Raw genomic sequence first — 17,756 nt, 5'->3', positions numbered from 1 at the left:
ATCAGCAAGGTCTTTGTCTGTTGAACTGCTGAGTTGAAGATTTGAAATTGATTTCAGCTCTAAGTCTTCCTCTCACTCTGGGACTGTCCCGTCAGTGATCCAAACCCATGAATGTGAAGTGAACATCTTCAGTAACAAGTTTTTAGGAAGTTGTTTAAATCTATGCTCAGAGAAACATATGGTTCACTGGTAGAGCTCAAGTCTTGGCATCATGGGTTCGAGCCAACTCAGTTTTGGTCACATTATATGTCTGTTAAAAAGGTGAATGTTGTGTGAGTCATTCGTGATAGTAAAAGTGTAGCTATCTCACATAGATTTTTATGTTTGTAACTCTCGGGGAATCTTCTTGCTGCTTGTTGCTATTCCTGCGTGAACATATTCATCTCTGCTTTTATTTTGTGTGGCGAGCCACAGAAATTCACGTTTTTAGTTCCTTATAAACATTATGTATAACAATATTGAAGTAAAATATGATCTTTATCCATTAATCAACTCAAGACTCTGTTTGAATCGTTTTATTAGCATTCTCTGTGTTAGCTTCTGCAGATGGAGGATTAGGACATGCTTCATCCACCTATTGCTGTGGTCACAAGGTTTAGTCGGAGGTAGACATCACGGACGTCATGTTCCAGATTAACGTCTCAACTGAATATGAATGTAATTAACTTTAGAATAAAATGATTGAATTCCATAGATCATCTAAACATCTTGGATTGTTTTGGGACTCAGAAGTGCGTTTTGTGTTTATTGCATACATAGTAAGTGATCAATATGATCATGGATGTCACAAAAATGACTAACAACACACCCGAAACATTCAGCGCTTTGCTAAACTTGACATTGAGATCCTCAACAAACAAAAAGTGAACAACAAAATAAATTAGTTTTTTAAATATTTCCAACGCTGATTTGTTTATTTAGCCAAAATATTATTGGATGGTTATTAACACAGACATATTCATTCACACAACTCTAGTTGAACTGTTGCTCGTAGTCACGACCCGTCACTGAGTTGATTATAGTCAAAATACTGTCTAAAGTCTACAGGAGTCTCCTCTACATTCATAAAATAAAGATTCATATGTATATTAAATATGCGGAGGGATACAGGAGCATTCAGACTTGAGTTCAGTGTGATGGCAACTGTTGTCATAGCGATCAACCTCATTCTAGGGATGGGGAAGCCAGAAGGAATTCAAAATTTAGATTTAGCATGACAGCAGCTGCACCATCTGACACAAGATTAAAACCTAGAATAACTACAAGAATAAATATTTCCGTGTCTCCCAGATAGCAGGTACAAGGGTGAGGTCATCCCCAACCGAGAGACTGGAAACTCTGGAAGGTGTTTTCCTGATCTGCGACATGGTCCACTCCACATTTGTCCCACCAACGAATGATCCATGTTCGTGTAAAATACCAAATTCAGCTTCTGGTTTCCTTCTTGCCACTGCGCGGTTTGTTGCCCAGCAAAGCGTCCATTTCAGCGATGAGAGGTGGAGTCAACTGCGTCAGCACCTGTGGGGGACTCGGGCGATCAGCTCCACCACAGAAGCTCAGTAAGCCATGCATGATTGAGTTACCCTGATGGAACCAATGTTCTCCAGCAGCTGTTCTGTGTTAGACACGCCAAGCAGAACTGAGCTGACCCCTTCGCTGCGGAGACACCAAGCTAGAGACCACCAAGAGAGACAAGAGAGACAGATTACAACAGCCCACCACACACTCCTCCTCGAACGTGGCTTCAAGACACGTGGTGCGCCTCAAATATCAGGACTCAGTTTGGAAGAACGGAAGACAATTGTTTGCAAAGCACTGAGATTAACTGTTTATTTTTGGTCCTAAAATGGTGTTTTAATTTTTCTTTGATCTGTTTCAATTTGAATTTCAAATGACTTTGAATTTTTCAATATCAAAATTGTGATTTTAAGTCGGACACAGATTTTAAAGAGACAAACAGATTCATCTTGTGGTGCAAGTTGGGAATTCATGAAGCAAAAATGGGGTCCCGAAAAATAATTTCATTTAGAAAAAAAGCGTTACTGACGCCTGTAGGAGCGTGTGCTGCGATGAACAGTCTCATTTTATTGTTTTGACTCTGGTTATGATGGCTTTTGTGTGACGAACCTATTGCTAGTTGAGCTGCTGTGCAGTTCAGTCTATCAGCCAGCAGGTGGAGATCTTTGATTTTAGTCAACTGCTTCTTCCCTTCGTCGCTGAACAGTCGCTCCTTGAGCCAGGCATAGCCCTACACCCGGAGGGAGAAAGAGACATTATTATTGATGTTGTTGTTGCCATTAGTATACAATGTTATTGAACAATACAGTACTGCAAGCCCTCCTCCTCCTACAACTGCTACTAGTCATAATAATAATAACAATAACAATAATAATAATAATAATAATAATAATAATAATAATAATAATAATAATAATAATAATAATAATAATAATAAACATACTCAAAATTCTACTGCCCAACCTAGTAAACTGCCTTCCCCATTCCAGAAATCAACACCTAACCAGTGAGTTAGTGAACGCTAGGCGCTGGTCTTGCATCACCTTCATTGCTGCTCTCGAGCTTTCAGGAACTCCTTCGTTGTATTTTCCCGTCAGCAAGCCGCAGGCCAGCGGTGACCAGGTCATCGCTCCCACTCCTGAAAGACAAGGTGGGAAGTGTCAGTTATATTTGGACGGACACCTTCGTGCAGCTGCCGTCCTTTGACACCTCTGCCATCCAAGAATTTACACCTGCACGTCCTAAAGCGTGACTGAGGTCAGCGGTGGTATGAGTTTGGTACCTATTTTGTGGTAGAGTTCCGGTAGGTGAAGCTCCACTTTGTCTCTTTGGAAGTAGTGATACTCCGCCTGCTCACAAACAGGGGGCACCAGGTTGAACTGACGAGCTATTGAATACGCCTCCTGTCACACAGGTGGGAGACAGACGGGTGAGACAGTGCCGAAGAAGGCGCTGACTAAACAGAGCAAAAGGCTGAGATGGTCACCATGATCTCCATGGCACTCCAACGTGATGTTCCCCAATACATCGCCATTCCCTGATCAATCACAAAGGTCATGGCTCTGACAACCTCTGGAAAAAAACACAGATGCGTGCATAAAGCAAAAATCACTCTGTCCTTGTTTGGATTGAACAAGTTGAACGCAGATGAAAAGCTTCTCACTTTTGGGGTTCATTATTTCATTTTCATTTCAGCTCAATTTGACACTTGTGAAGGATATAAATTAAGAGTAGGATAAATTCAAACAAGGCCACCTTTTTCCTGAATATTGACTCAAATACATTCCAAGTAACCAAACTGAATGAAGCTTCATTGGATTTTCTGAAACAATGCTTAATCCAAATATTTTGCTGGTTGACTAAGGCAGGAGTTTCAGCTGTTGCACTGCATTATGGGACTTCCACAAGTGGCGGAAGTGTTTTTACAGACTGGTCATTCATAATGAAAATTATGTTGCATTTTGTCTGTATTGAATTAGATAATGGGGGGATGTGCTCCCCCGGTTATGACTTTGACATGCCAGTCTCAGAGCCAATATTTGTACATGTTAATTTTTTTCAGTTACTCAATATTTGATCAATGATTTTGTGATTCAAAATGGTCTTATTTACATCCTAACGGGACAGAGCGCTGATTGTTTTCTGCGTGGTGTTTCTGACCTTCCATCGGTGCATTGATATCAGTTCTGTTGGCGAAGACGATATCCACATAATCCAACTGCAATCTGGCGAGAGATCCCCGCAGTCCTGCGCCACCAAATGCATGCAAGCATGAGCAGACACATACAAATCAGCTGTATTAGAGCCAACGCATCTGGTTGTTTGGACAGCCCTCCGAAAGTAATGTTCTTAAAAAATGTTTGCTTATGTCATCACCATAATCTATCATTTTGTACAGGACAGGTTTCAGTACAAAATGCCTTTTTTCAAACAGAGTGACAAAGTGATGTCCATGAAATCTCCTGCTGAACCCAGTAAAACCGCAGAATCCATGCAGAATTGACTGTTACAATTTTGCAGGCCTTTTGTAGCTCTAATGTCTGACGTGAGTTTCATCTGAAGCTATTCATTGCGATGCTCTGGCACACGGTCGCAGGTCCAACTTCTGGAATAGCGGCGGATTCAACCGAGTGGTGCCAGAGTTTTATGCAACGATGAGGTGTGTCAGACATGTCTGCCAGTGGATCTTTAGGACAAATCTCCTGAATCCCAGGGGGCTTTGCATCTGTGTCATTTTATAAAAATTTTCCACTCACCTCTGCCAGAGTATGTGGTATTGAGTCTCCATCATTTTTATCATACGGTCTACACAGAGGGAGGCTTAGTTATTCAATACATGATTTAAACTCAGTACACTAGCAAGTTCTGTGATGCATTTCTGAGCTTATCATGGCCAGCTTCAGCTTCAGGTAGCTTCTGACATTCACATACGTTTTTTTATATTTAATCAGAAAATATTATGTGATACTCTCTGTCAACCACAGCTATCATCCTTTCGATGACTTAGTCATTATATTAGGCATAAAATAAGCAACGATGCCGCTCTTGCCAGAATCAGAATGTTTAGACAGCCTGCTTTCCTCAAAGGAGAACTATTTTCTGATGACAGAAAATCCCAAACCGACTTTTGAATATTCTAAACATCCATTGCATTGAATTTGCAACAACCAGGGGCACATTCCTTCACCTCCTATAGAAATGGGTATTGATGTTGTGGTAAATCTGACTTAACCTGTAGCCAAAGCAATTTACAGTGAGAAACCTATTCACACACACAGTCAGTCTGCGACACAGCGACTGTCCGCTGTGGTATGTGAACCACCAGGAGCAAACTCAGGAACACAATGACATCTGGAGCAATGTTCGAACCAGCAAAGGAAAAATATATTTTTCATATTTGTGAAATACACACAAAAAAGTGGTCATTAGTGTCAGCGAAACATGACTTCAACACGAGCTAACACATAACATCATGATGTGACATGATTTTAAAATTGGTGAACCCACAGAGCATGTCACAAAGTTGAGCTAGATGCAATGGTGATGCTGATTAATAAATACAGAAATGTATTTTGTATTAAAGTAAGTCATAAAGAACACTAGAGAATAGTGTTGTTGAGAATATTTCATCATTGAAGCAGTATGAACCTGTCTCGTGTAAGTGATTACTCGTCGGTTTTTGCTGCCGCTGTGTCACGCTGTATTTTGGTGATCAACCTGTCAAATTCACACTTTGTTGCTGAAGCTTTACTGTTAAATTCTGCTGCCTTTGTTCCTGAAGCTAAATATAGTTTGTTGTGCGACGGAGGATTTGAGGTTGCAGCGTTCTTGTTGGGCTGAAACACAACTTGATGACAGCTGCTGTCGATGGGAAGTCTGTTTGACACAGTCAAGGACACACACTGGAGTGTGAATCTGTCAGACATCAAGGGTTGAAACCAAACACCAATAAGAGTGGAGCTGTCCATTCTATGGACTTTCTAGTCAAGTTGGTTTTGGACTGGAGCAAGCGTCTGAGGAGAGTGACCACAGCAGTGTCGTCTCTCCAGGACAGCAGCAGCAGATGTGGAAAGGCACCAAACTCTGGGCTGATAACTGTATGGATGGTGGTGCACGTGTGTGTGTTACACTCCTAATCCAGTCTTGGTGTGACTGAGCCTCTTAGAGCCCCATCACCTCTGACAGCTGTGTGTATGGGTTGCAGTGTCTTTGTGTCAGTGTTTATCTCCATCCTATAATTAAAATGTGTAAAAGCTGGAGTGATATAATACATCATGCAAGATCGAAGGGGTCATTCACCTTCAATGATATGTTTCCTTGACAGGCCACGTTCTGTCTCTGCCCTTAAAAAAAGACACAAACACACGTGATAAATATTCCCATACAATTGGTTGTGGAGTAAAATACTGAGGGACTTACTGTCCTCCCCAGTAGATCTTAGTGGTGACCACATAACTGGACCTCCTGCCACACAAACACACAGCGACACAAGAGTTTAGCCTTTGTAGAGAGGCACTGCTCACTTAAAATCCCACTCTTTGTTACCTCCACCCTTTCTTTTTTAGAATATTCCCCAGAGTGGTCTCGGCTCTAAAAGGCAGTCAGAGGAATTACGAGGTCAGAGAGACAAACGTCGAACACACAGAGGATGATGCAGACGGACTGGCGGTCCAGTTTACCTTCCAGAGGCATAAACCTCTGCTGTGTCGAACAAGTTCACCCCGCTGTCATAAGCCAACGTCATCACATTCTCTGCCATCTAAACACAAAAAAAGCTCCCATTAAGCCCCAGGACATTGACCCTGGCGAGGACATCTATTCACACGGCACATCCAAGTCAATTCATAGGGATTAAACAAGTTCTAAAGATCCCAGCTCAACCAGAAATCAACTTTTCTACCAGTCACACTAAATGTGAGCTTAAGCACTGTAGAACACCAAACCTAATCCCAGTTAAAGGTTGACCTAGAAAAGCCTGCTGAGTGAATGTTCTCTTAGAAATGAAATGTGCTCACGATACAGGTTAAATGATGCCCGGGTCCTGGGAATGTCAGTCAAACAAGACTACGCACACACACATACATATACTTAGAATAGTGTGCGCAGGAACCACAGAGCACTTTTTTTTTACATAAGAGTGTGCTCATGCAGCGAGCTTGCACAGTCACTACTCAGACACACACAGGACATGCGGCCTACCTCATCTGAGATCTGAGACCCGAATGTCACCCACGTACCTGCGAACACATCATCAACAACATCATCAGCACATGCATGTGTGTGTTAGTGCGCGTGTTGCCGTCCAACTCACCGAGTCCAAGGCAGGACACTCGGAGTCCTGATTTTCCAAGATTCCTGGCAATAGAAATCAATGGGATGATCAATGAACTGTTCATGTACATGACTGAACTGCAGTTTGCCATAAAGATACATTTATGTTGGATTGAAATGACTGCTGAGCATTGCAAAATGACGTAATGGATAAAAACATCACTATTATAAATAACAATTCAAAATATAGTGGATTGTGCTTAGCTGAATGAAGGACAAGAACAGCTGGAGTAAGACTGCTACGGGCTGTGGCCCGGAGAAGACCAGGGTTTTGACTGACTGCCAACATGCTGCATTTATGCGTAAGGTTTCCACCGATTTCCCCTGAGAGAGCGCTAAGGAAGTAACGGTGGTCGTTATTATTTTACATTGCTCCTTTTTTATTTTTGTTTTCTTGTATTATTTGTTTATCATTTGTAAATAGTATTTAAATTTAAAAATGTAATTTGATTTAGTTTGTTGTTCAGCGGTCACGTGAGTTCTCGCGTGACGGCACAGATTACGAGGCAAAATTTGCATTTGCGGGCAACACTGGTGTCAAGTCGAGTGTTTTTCCAAAGCAAGGGTTCCGGTAACAAGAAGGCCAAGGAGAGACTTTTGTAGATTCCCTCAAGTAGTGTGCAGCCAATGAGGTATTTGTCCAAAGTTCTTTTGTCTTAAAACTTTTCACATACTGTGTATGTATTTGTTTCGTATTTGCGTTGTTTGTGTTGACTTTTCTGTTTAGTTTTCACAGTGAATTTGGAGAATAAGCTTCAAATAAAACCACTTGTGTCACCGTTTACAACGAGGGAGTTACAGAAGATACAACTCCCATGTGGCTTCTCACCATCGAAGAGGATGCCAGCCTGATCAGCAACAGCATTGACTGAGTAATGCGTGTGCCGTTGCAAGACAGAACTCAGACTTATGTTTCAGCAGAATATATGAACATCTGCCTGTGGTTGTGCTTCAATAATAGTCTCCCCACTTCAACAAGCATGACTATATTCTGCAGTAAGTAGGGTAGTAACAGTGTGTAGTCCGCCAAAGCACCTAAATGACAGAGGAGGAACATGTGCTTTAACTTAACACCAATGGAGCGCTGGCCGGACCCTTCCAGCGCCCGCTTTAATTGTCCCAACTGGGACGTACTTGTATATAACATAGTTCACACACGATAGCTGTGTATAAGCTTCCGAACTTTATTAGCGTGCATGAGTCGTTTCAGTTCATCCAGCGTGCAGGGCTACAGCCGGGCACTTGGGTTGCACTTAGATGGCCGACTGAGCACGTCCAGGCTTCTGGTGTCAGACAGGCCTTTGCTCGACACTGCAAGCATGAGGGCACCTTCGATGTGTGTCTCAGCTGGAGTTCAACGCATCGATGCCATGATCCATCAGAGCATGTCTTCCATGGACACTTCACTTTTTTTTTATCTGCATTTGAATCCCTTTATGCTTCTGCAGTGTCTTCCAAAGTTGCACCAATCAGAGGATCGATCAACAGTGACATCACCGTCATGGCCACCAATCATCCGTCAGTCAATGAGCAAACCTCTGCTTTTAATTATTGCTCACATACCGACACTTGCTAAAGCATCTCATCAGGACTTCTCACTGGATCGTTAAGCCTAGGTCAAAGGTTAGACATCCCGATTAACACACAATAAGGCACAGATGGTCGACCTGGAATCCATTTAAAGCACATTGTCTCTAGAGAGTCACCAAAGTCAAAAATGAAAGGAAAAAAAGAGGAGCTAAATATATCCAGCGACAGGATAAAAGTGTAAAAAGACAGACTCCTTTGAAAAGGCTCCATCTTGGTTTCTGCTATCCATGAGGCAGCTTTTCTTTTTTTGCACCTCAAATGAAAAGTTGCTGACAATCTTTATTTTTTCTTCTGCTTCATTACTGCTGACACTATAGATAGAATGAAAGGGCTTTTCATCTATATTTACTAACTAAAGAGGCCAGTAACTCCCTGGTCAGATGAAGGTAAGAAAGAAATGCGCGTCTGTCTGGCGGGACACTGGCCCTACCTCGCCCAGGGCTTTGGTGCCACATGAGATTCCGCTTCCAACCATTCACATGTTTTATTAACTTAGCCTCATAAGAACATTCCAGGCATCAATTCAGTCCCATGTGGTTCACCTGATCTGGCCGACACAAAGACAAAAGACTTCTCCCTACGCCAATCCCCCATAATGACGCCAGCTACGTATTTTTTTAAGAATCCACCTGGCTGTGACAATAGGAGGGTGCAGCTTGTTCCCCAGAACATAGGGACCACTGTGGGGATTCCTTCACCAAGCAACTTCATAATACTTGCTGCTGTTGGCAAAATTAACAGGAAAATAATAAAAAAAATCAGCTCTACTTAGTTCCTCTGTATCTCTGTGAACTGCGTCTTCATGAAATCCTCACCTAACTGGCCACCTGCCTGATCTATCTTTGATCAATGCACGATCAATAGCCCGTGCTGAAAATGAGTGTTAGCCACACAAACACACTCTCACTCAAACAACCACGCTCATGTCGCTCCTCTCCCTTGCTCACCTGTATTTCATGTTGCTATGACGACCGGTCGCTTCCTTCATGTGGGCATGGCCCAACAAGGTGTGCCTACCTGAAGGCTCCGCCCGGGCCTTGGACAGGAAGGTGGGTGGCTGGCTGGTGTTGGCCTGCCTTCTCTCCTTCAGCGGGTGCTCGCTGCCCCCACCGCCGCCACCACCACCAACATTACAGGCTATGGACACCTGCATCCTGATCACCACGGGAACAACAGCTGGCTTTGCCTGAATACAGCAGGTCAACTAAAGTCTCTGGCCAAAAAGATGGCGATGCAGCCAAGGTCGCCGGTTGCTATGGCGACGATGAGAAGAACTCATGAGGGATATGTCAACTTTGAGTCGTTGAATCAATCAGATGATCGAGGTCTCCACGCTTCATTCTGAAGTTGTTGAAAAAAAGTTGAGGTCCAAGACATCCTGCAGCCTGTCAAACAAACTGAGGGCCAACAACGCTCTCCTCTTCCACGGGAGACCAGGAGAGTGAGACAGAGAGGCGCAAAAGAAAAATCCCCCTCAGAGAATCAACCGTCAGTCCTCTGCTGCTGGTGGAGAGACGTAGGCCCCTCCCCCCTCCCCATTCCCTCTCAGCTGGTCCGCTGATCACTGGGCGAACAAATATCTCACCGAGTGAGAGAGAAAGAGAGAGAGATGGAGTCTTCCAAGTGACCAACATTTTAGTGCACAGCAGGAAAATAGTCTGGAATTATGGTGACAAAATAACAGATAGAATAGTAATACAGTTTAACTATTTAACAAGAAGAAAAACACTGCCAATGTATATCAAACTTTTATACATGGAGCAGTCTTCAAAGCAGCAAGCATAACTACCACATCTTTAAAAGAAAAAATCCTTCATCCTTTGGCAGCTTTTGCACAAAGATGCAAGAGTCGAAATATGACCTCTTATGAGGATTAGCAGGCAGGAGAAATAAACTGGGTATGCGGCACGGTGTCAGGTGAAAAAGACTAAAAAAAGCTTTTTTATTTAATCCAGTCCATGTGAAACTAAAGGCGTGGTTTCATAATGCACCCAGATCACTAGAGGTCCATGATGCACTGCAACAATTCAATTCACAAGCTTTTTAATCAAGTTAGTGCTTGGACGCAGTACTTTTAAAAAAAATCTAAATTAGTGGTCATTCAGGCATCAATGAATGATTTCTTTTATTAGTGGTGGGACTTAGTTAGTGAAGTTAATAATTACGATTAATTAATTGCAACATTATTGCGATTAATTAATTCCGACAAAAAATGTAATTTAATTTTGCTCTCAGTTTGCTCTCCAGACAACAGGGAACCTTTGTAAGTGCAGGAGTTCCTGGTCCACTGATCACACTGATGCACAAGACACGTGGCAGCTAGGATGAGAACAACAACAACAAACATGGAGGAATCCCTGAACAAAAGCAAACTAAAGCATCTGTTTGCTTTTGTTCAGGGATGTTTTTCTCTACACAATGACCAGGGTTTCCACTACTCTGAATGTACTTGAAATTCTTATAACATTGAAATTCTTATTCAAACATTTTCAAGACACTAAAAGAGCTTTAGTTTAAATAAGGTGATATAAAAACTTGAATATAGCCACCATTGTGATTTATTGCGCTTTTGTCAAACTGATGCGAAATAAACTATATTTAGTTGTTTAAATGTATGTATGGGTCCATTATTTGATAAAGTAATATACCAAATACCTTCACATTGAAAAATGTGGCTTTTTGTGGAAGATATTCTTATACCATTAAACCGCGATTAATTGAGATTAAATAATCACAAATTCTCTCATTAACTGGATCAATTTTTTTAATCGAATCCCACCCCTAATTTTTACATATCAGAAATTGATTTTACTTTTTTGTCTGTGCTCATCTGCCATCACAGTTGCTTTGATTATTCTCACTTTTCCACCAAATATACGCAAACTCTCTGCTCTGGTTTATTTCTATCATGCACAAGTTGAGAACCATTTCCAAAGCCGCTGAACGGGTTGCCAAATCCCATGAATCTAAAATTAGTGAAGATACTTGGAGGATCACAATATTTGTGTCCAGCAGTCTGTTGGAGATGAAAGGGGTTTCAAAGGATGGGAGCAGCTGACGCATCCTCATTCGTAGCAATGAAGAGTGTGTGTCTAAAGTGATCTGTTTCAGTGGGTTGAACGGCCAGGAATTTCCTGCTGATCCCAGGCCAGTCGGAACAGTGGGCACTTCCCCCTCACCACGCATGTTATGATTGCAAGTCGACGCGCACGCAGTTGTGACGCCGGAGGCCAAAGGTGCAGTGTCACTAATGTGAATTAGTGCCATCACTGCACTGCCACTTCTTCACTGCTACTTGTTCTGCAGTGGGACACAGTTGGGATCGCACATCCTTTAAAATCCACTGCAGACAGAATCGCATCTGATATGGAAGGATCGGGTTACATAAATGTTTAATTAGACAATTGAGAACTCAGCATGTCTGAGTATCCAGGAGAGACATGAGAGATATTGTTGATGTCATGATTTTAGCGATTGCTTTTACTTTAATTTGTGTTTAAATGCAGTATATTCACTGATATGTCACCTTCATTAGGTGCATTTGCACGGACTAAAGCTTGATCAGGCAGTTGTTATAAATATTCCTGTTTTACTTTGTATTATCTTGCTTAAGATGTGTGTACTTTGACTGTAAAATTTAAAATTTAAATGTGTATTTCCTAAAGTTGGGTTAAATCAATACATTGTGAATTGATAAGGAAATTTGGCCAAAATAAGGCAAAAAGCCTTGTAAGAACATTCTAAATGATGTTGCTCACAGTACTACTTCAACTACAGTACGACTGTTCCATATAGGAATATATAAGTCATGGAAATCCTATTGTTGAAATCTCGAAAAAGACGGAGAGCAGCTGCTCCCTGCCTTGTTAGACCAAGATGGTTTCCTGTCTGAAGTCCATTGTGACTGTGAGGAATCAATTAATTGTGATAGGATCAATACATGCTGAAAAGAGAACATCGAGTTTGCTTGTTGAAGCATCACTCAGAATCGACATATTGATAAAGTATTGATTTCAGATGCTGCCAAGCAACATGCGCACACATGCACGGCCACACAAACAGGATCATGAATAAACAATCAGGCCGGCCCTTACACAAGACTGACTCAGCCGGGAAACACATTTCAGTGGGGCTGTTAAAATGACTGCTCTCACTCAGTTCGGGACCTGATCTCTTCTGTCACCTGCCTCCACTGGACAAGACGCTAGGACTGATCTTTCATAACAACATCACCCCTGAGCAACTCCAGTGTTGCTGCCCAAGACAAGCTGATATACTGTTTAGTGTAACAGCGCCCTCTGCTGCTCTGCATGGGCAACTGCAGGACTCTCCTCCTGCAGGGTGGTACCCACTAACAGCCAGTGGCCTCTCACCTGTATGGCATGCTGCTTTGCTCCATGATGACATCACACTCCCTCAGGTAGATCTCCAGCCGTCGGCGCTCCATCAGCCTCCTTGCCGCTTCCAGTATCTGAGTTTCCAGTACTGACTCTTCCTTCTCCTTGGGGTCCTTCTTCTCTGGTTTTCCTGACGCCCCTCTGTTTTTCTTCAGCTTATGGTTGAACCCATAGAGCTCCTCCACGGAAAACTTCCCCTTCGCCGCGGCTGGAGCCACAGTTGTCGTTGCACGGCCTGCAAACATGGCTGACCCCACAAAGAGTGCTATCGTGAGTAGAGTCGGGTATTTATTTTTCGCTGACTCCACTCTTCTAAAGCCAGTTTCGCTCATGATTCTATGCTGATTTACCAGTAGCACTGCAGCAGCAGAAGCTAACCGCAGACGTCATGAGCTAATGAGCCATGACAATTACTGTAACACCATGAACAAAAGACAGTTTTGTTATAAATGGCATCTGCTTTGAGTCACCTGTGAGTGAGACAGCTGTTTGAGTAAATTAAAAGTTTGTTTCTGACGGGTTTTTTATGTACTGAGTCGTTGTATAGGAACGATTCTTTGTTCGGGCGAGAGTATCCGAATAATGAGAGAAACCCAGCTGTTCACCAGAGGACTCCACTAAAGGACCACAGAGGATTTACAGCCCTCATTTTGTTCAGATGAGGGAAAAAAAAATCAAATCACTTCAAATCATTCCGCATCTCAAATCTCCCCTCTGACCACAAACAATCCCCTAGGGCCGTAAACACCGCTGAGAGTCGGAGGACCTACCTGCTAAAAGTGGTCGGTCCGGTCCTCTTCACCTGTCTGGCACCGTCTGCCTCATCTCTATGTCCCTCTGTCTTTGTTAATTTAATCCTGCGGGTCTCATCCCACCCACCGGAGCTCTGAGAGCAGGTCCAGATCACCCGATGATAGACCATCGGGATTAAAGCCACAACCAGCAGAATACCAAACTCTGTGTACAGATGTCAAAAATGGCCTTGAGCCCAGCTCCTGAATTTGCAGCTCTAATCTGTCCTTCAAACACACACAAGTCCATGTGAGCGCACACACACACACACACACACACACACGCACAAAGACAATGTGGTGTTTGCATAACTTCTGAAGACGTCTCGGCGACTACAGGCAGCATTATCTCTACGTAGAGGATGTTCACCTCAAATTACTGGTGACCGAAGATCTGTGTGTGTGTGTGTGTGTGATCAGGCATTTTAATCTCTAAAGGGTCCAGATTATCTGACAAATCTATGTTGTTGTTGTTCCGCGTCACAACAAAAACAAAATGGTGTGTGCTTGTGTGTGTGCGGCAGCTGTTACTAATCATGTTTTTTAGTGAGATTGGAGATTTTCTTACTTCCGGGATTATTAAACCTCTGCACCCACGTACAAATGGAAGATTAACACACACACACACACACACACACAAACACAACATTTCTTAAATGGGAGGATTTGCCAACACATGCACACCTACCGCACTGATCATTGTTAACGCCGATGCTCAAAAAAAACATTTTACACGGTTGTATCCTGGCAGCGGGTCATGAATAGAACTGAAATCCCACAATATCAAACACCACTCAGGTGCACCTGTGAAGGTGAACTCACACGTGATCAAATCGAGGGACAATTTAAGCCCAGAATAGGGGTCTAAACCCTCAGGTGACCCCGGTATCCATTGTGTTGGCTCACATATCTGTGAAGGACAGTTAATGCCATGTGACCAAGTGTTTGCCAGATTCCACATTCCCATGCAGCTGCTGTCCAGTTAATCTGACAGTCAGCGGGTCAGTTCATCCTCAATCTTCACCAGCGTCACAGTCCTGCACCTGACGTCACCTCAACACGGTGGGCCGTGATTAAACAGCACCAATCTACCCTTCCCTGCGTGTCCTTCTCTCCTTATTTCCATATTCTTCGAGACATGTTCCTCCCGTCTAGTTCTGTCCTTGCAAGTTTCTAAATCCTCCTTCATGACTTTGGAATATTCTAATCTCCACTTCCTCATTTGTTCATTCCAGGTCACTTCTCAAGGATAAGTTGTGGCGGGACACTGGAGATGTGGTGGGAGGATTCTTCAGTTCAGACCGCCAATCTCTGTCCATCGATCCCGCTGTTTTCTTGGAGCTTAAAGATGCTAACCTGGCAAACAAGATAAATCGACATGAGTCAAAAATTCATCCTTAGCAAAGTGAGGAACTATGTTTTCAAGGCACACACAGGATTCTAGGATAGAACCAGAACCGTTGGATCACTTTGCACATTTATTTTCCCTCATCTTCAAGCAATTGCTCTTTTCTCTGCGATGGTCACATGACTGGCTTGGTCCAGGTTAATCTCAATGCCAGTCACAAGAGGTCAATATGCATCGAAGGTTAAATTCAGTCGGCTCTGGCACCACACAGTCCTGGTTCAGCCTGTTCATTGTCGCCTGTCCCAGATGAAGGCAACCACATCTGACATCAGTCATGGTGCAGATAAAAAAACAAGAAAAGCTTTTGAAAGAGTTAAGGACAACCTTTTATCTAATGGCAATTAGAGACGACTACTGTTGGTTTACATTAGACAGAAGATGCTCAGTGATGAAACTGGGCCCTCCAAGACACAATGAAGTGAATAGTTCCGAATTGTTCTTATTTCTCTTTTGAGGAAATCCGTTTGTCACAAGCAGGTATGAGTCTCTTCCATGGGTTATACAAACCGTTCATCTCAAGTATTTACCCACTGTTGCACGTTGTTCCAAAGCACTTTCCTAGTTGGTGGGATCCTGACTGACCTTTCCTGACCAGAACCTCCTGTCACAGGAAGAGCTTTTCCCCCTCGACCGTCAGATTGATATTTTATTTTATTTTATTTTATTTTATTTGACTTTCAGCACCAAGTGCCTCCTGCGGGATTATGCTTATCCACTAGGGGGCAGTGAGTCAATGCATACTGCGACATCGTCCGCTGCGGTCCGACACGTAGACTAATAATTAATTCACATGTTAATGATTGATCTATCCTACATAATTAGATTAATCATTACGATGCTTTGGTGTATTGTAAAGCTTCAGATCTCTTGATCTCAAGAAACAATTTCGTCGCGCGGAGCAGCTCAGTTGTTATCTGAATCTTCTGTTCTTATTTTCCCATCAGGATGATTTAGTGTTTCTCCATCCCACGTGGATCCAGTGGGGTTTTCACTCTTTCAGAGAGAGCAGTCAGGTCAACTGTACATTCTGAGCCCATAAATTCTGAGCGTAACTGCGTGTGGGTATGTGTGTGTCTGTGTGTACAGGTGCTATACTTGTGAGGACACATTCTTAGAAACACACCTACTTGTGAGGATTTAATTTGTGGATGAAGATTTCATAGTAACTAGGTTATTATTATTATTATGGTTAGTTTAGCCATGTGTTTTGGATGGTTAGGTTTAAGGTGAGAGGCCGAGGTCTGCATTTTATCAATGAGCCTCCTAACATTGATATGAATATGAGCTTGAGCATGTGTGTGTTCTAACTTCCAGTTAGATTTGGCTTTTCATCATCCACCTCTTGACTTTCTATGCACACTGTGTCACTGAAATGGCAGCCTTGACATTTATGTCGCTGGTCCTGATCTGCACTTGATCCTGACTGGTGTCGGGCCTCACCCCCCGCTGTACCTCAATGGTTCCTTCAGAACCAGCATGTGGACCTTCACAGCTCTCTGAGTCCTCTGCTAAGATCGGGCCTCGCTCCCCACCTGCGGCCCATGACCTCCACATCAGCGTGGTGTCCACATTAAAGTGGTGGAATGCGGAAGGCGTGGTCAGGCAGCGTGATTGACAAGTGCAGGTCACTCGGGATCAAGTATTCACGGCTCAGGTTGTGTTTTATGTTGAAGGTGACACAAGTTCAACTTGTCATAATTATTTACACGTCCATCTGGTGCTGTCTATCTGTGTGTGTGTGTGTGTCACGTGTCCCTGATTATGTGTGAAATCGACAGCAGCTAAATTGAATTGGACACACTCACATTCAGAAATCTTTCAAACAGATGTGCACATTTGTGCGTCTACCCTCTTCTTCTTCCCTCCTTCAAATAGAATCACGGTTGCGTTTCAAATCGACTTAAAACAACTTTTCAGCTGCTGTTTTAAGCTGAGCCCCATATTTTCAGCACGGACCGTAACGTTATTGTTTCCCCACTAGAGGGCAGTAAATAAAGTGGCAGTATTACGTTCACAGGTGCGTTACATTTCTATTTAGTTACGTGAGACTTTATTATTATCGGTCATTATCCACTGTGCCGATAAAAAATGATATGTGGGGTTCCCATGATCTCAAGTCGGCCGTCTGTTTATTCATTTATATCTGTTATCTACTTTAACTGCACCCTGAAAGCAAGTCATTAATGTATGTGCTGGTTTCGATTTCCAAATGAAATTCCTCTGTTGTCCTCATTAGGATGGTGTGTGCGTGTGTGAATGCGTGTCCTCAAGAGCCCAGAGGATTCTTCTCAAATTGTAGCATCATCATACTCACAAGAGTCGGGGTAATTCAGCTCTTGGCAGTAGCCAATCCAAATGTTTCAAATGAAATGTGATCCAGATGGATACCTGTGTGTGTGTGTGTGTGTGTGTGCGTGAACGTGCGTGTGAGCGCGCGTCGGCCAGCGGTTTAAAATAATATTAGGCTTAACCAGCCTCACACACTCATTTCATGGATGATTAAAAATAATGTTGAGAGAACAGAAGTGGAGAGGAAAAGAAAAGAAGTGGCCGTTCAAAAGGAATTTCAGAAACTATTGCGGCAGATAACAATTATCCCAATAATTGCTCAATCAGCGAATATCTCATTGACAAATTGCTCCATTTGTATTGATGAATGTGCTTCATTTAACAGCCTCTGCTCTAATAAGATATGATAACATCGACTAATAAAGATACAAA

At 42.9% G+C, this 17,756-nt stretch overlaps 1 protein-coding gene across 2 annotated transcripts; it reads right to left on the bottom strand.

The window, feature by feature from the left end:
- Positions 1-256: 256 nt before the first annotated feature.
- Positions 257-13,854, bottom strand: LOC128755528 (voltage-gated potassium channel subunit beta-3-like). 2 transcript variants are annotated; one of them, XM_053859204.1, is made up of 15 exons: positions 13,607-13,854; positions 12,813-13,083; positions 6,830-6,873; positions 6,718-6,755; positions 6,198-6,277; positions 6,064-6,108; positions 5,938-5,982; positions 5,818-5,861; positions 3,679-3,765; positions 3,005-3,090; positions 2,801-2,921; positions 2,562-2,656; positions 2,128-2,248; positions 1,584-1,672; positions 260-1,518 (listed from the first exon to the last, which is right to left on the bottom strand). In XM_053859204.1, the coding sequence occupies exons 2-15, from the start codon at positions 13,079-13,081 to the stop codon at positions 1,426-1,428; spliced, it is 1,257 nt and encodes a 418-aa protein (XP_053715179.1). In that variant the 5' UTR covers positions 13,082-13,083; positions 13,607-13,854; the 3' UTR covers positions 260-1,425. The 2 variants fall into 2 exon arrangements, with proteins under 2 accessions (XP_053715180.1, XP_053715179.1); XM_053859205.1 differs by lacking the exons at positions 12,813-13,083; positions 13,607-13,854 and adding an exon at positions 9,387-9,925 and having other exon boundaries at positions 257-1,518.
- Between the last annotated feature and the right edge of the window lie 3,902 nt (positions 13,855-17,756).

This window comes from Synchiropus splendidus, chromosome 3 (genome assembly GCF_027744825.2).
Source record: "Synchiropus splendidus isolate RoL2022-P1 chromosome 3, RoL_Sspl_1.0, whole genome shotgun sequence".
Classification (NCBI taxonomy): Eukaryota; Metazoa; Chordata; class Actinopteri; order Syngnathiformes; family Callionymidae; genus Synchiropus; species Synchiropus splendidus.
The sequence above is the reverse complement of the archived record's forward strand: the minus strand, read 5'-3'. Positions and strand labels throughout refer to the sequence as shown.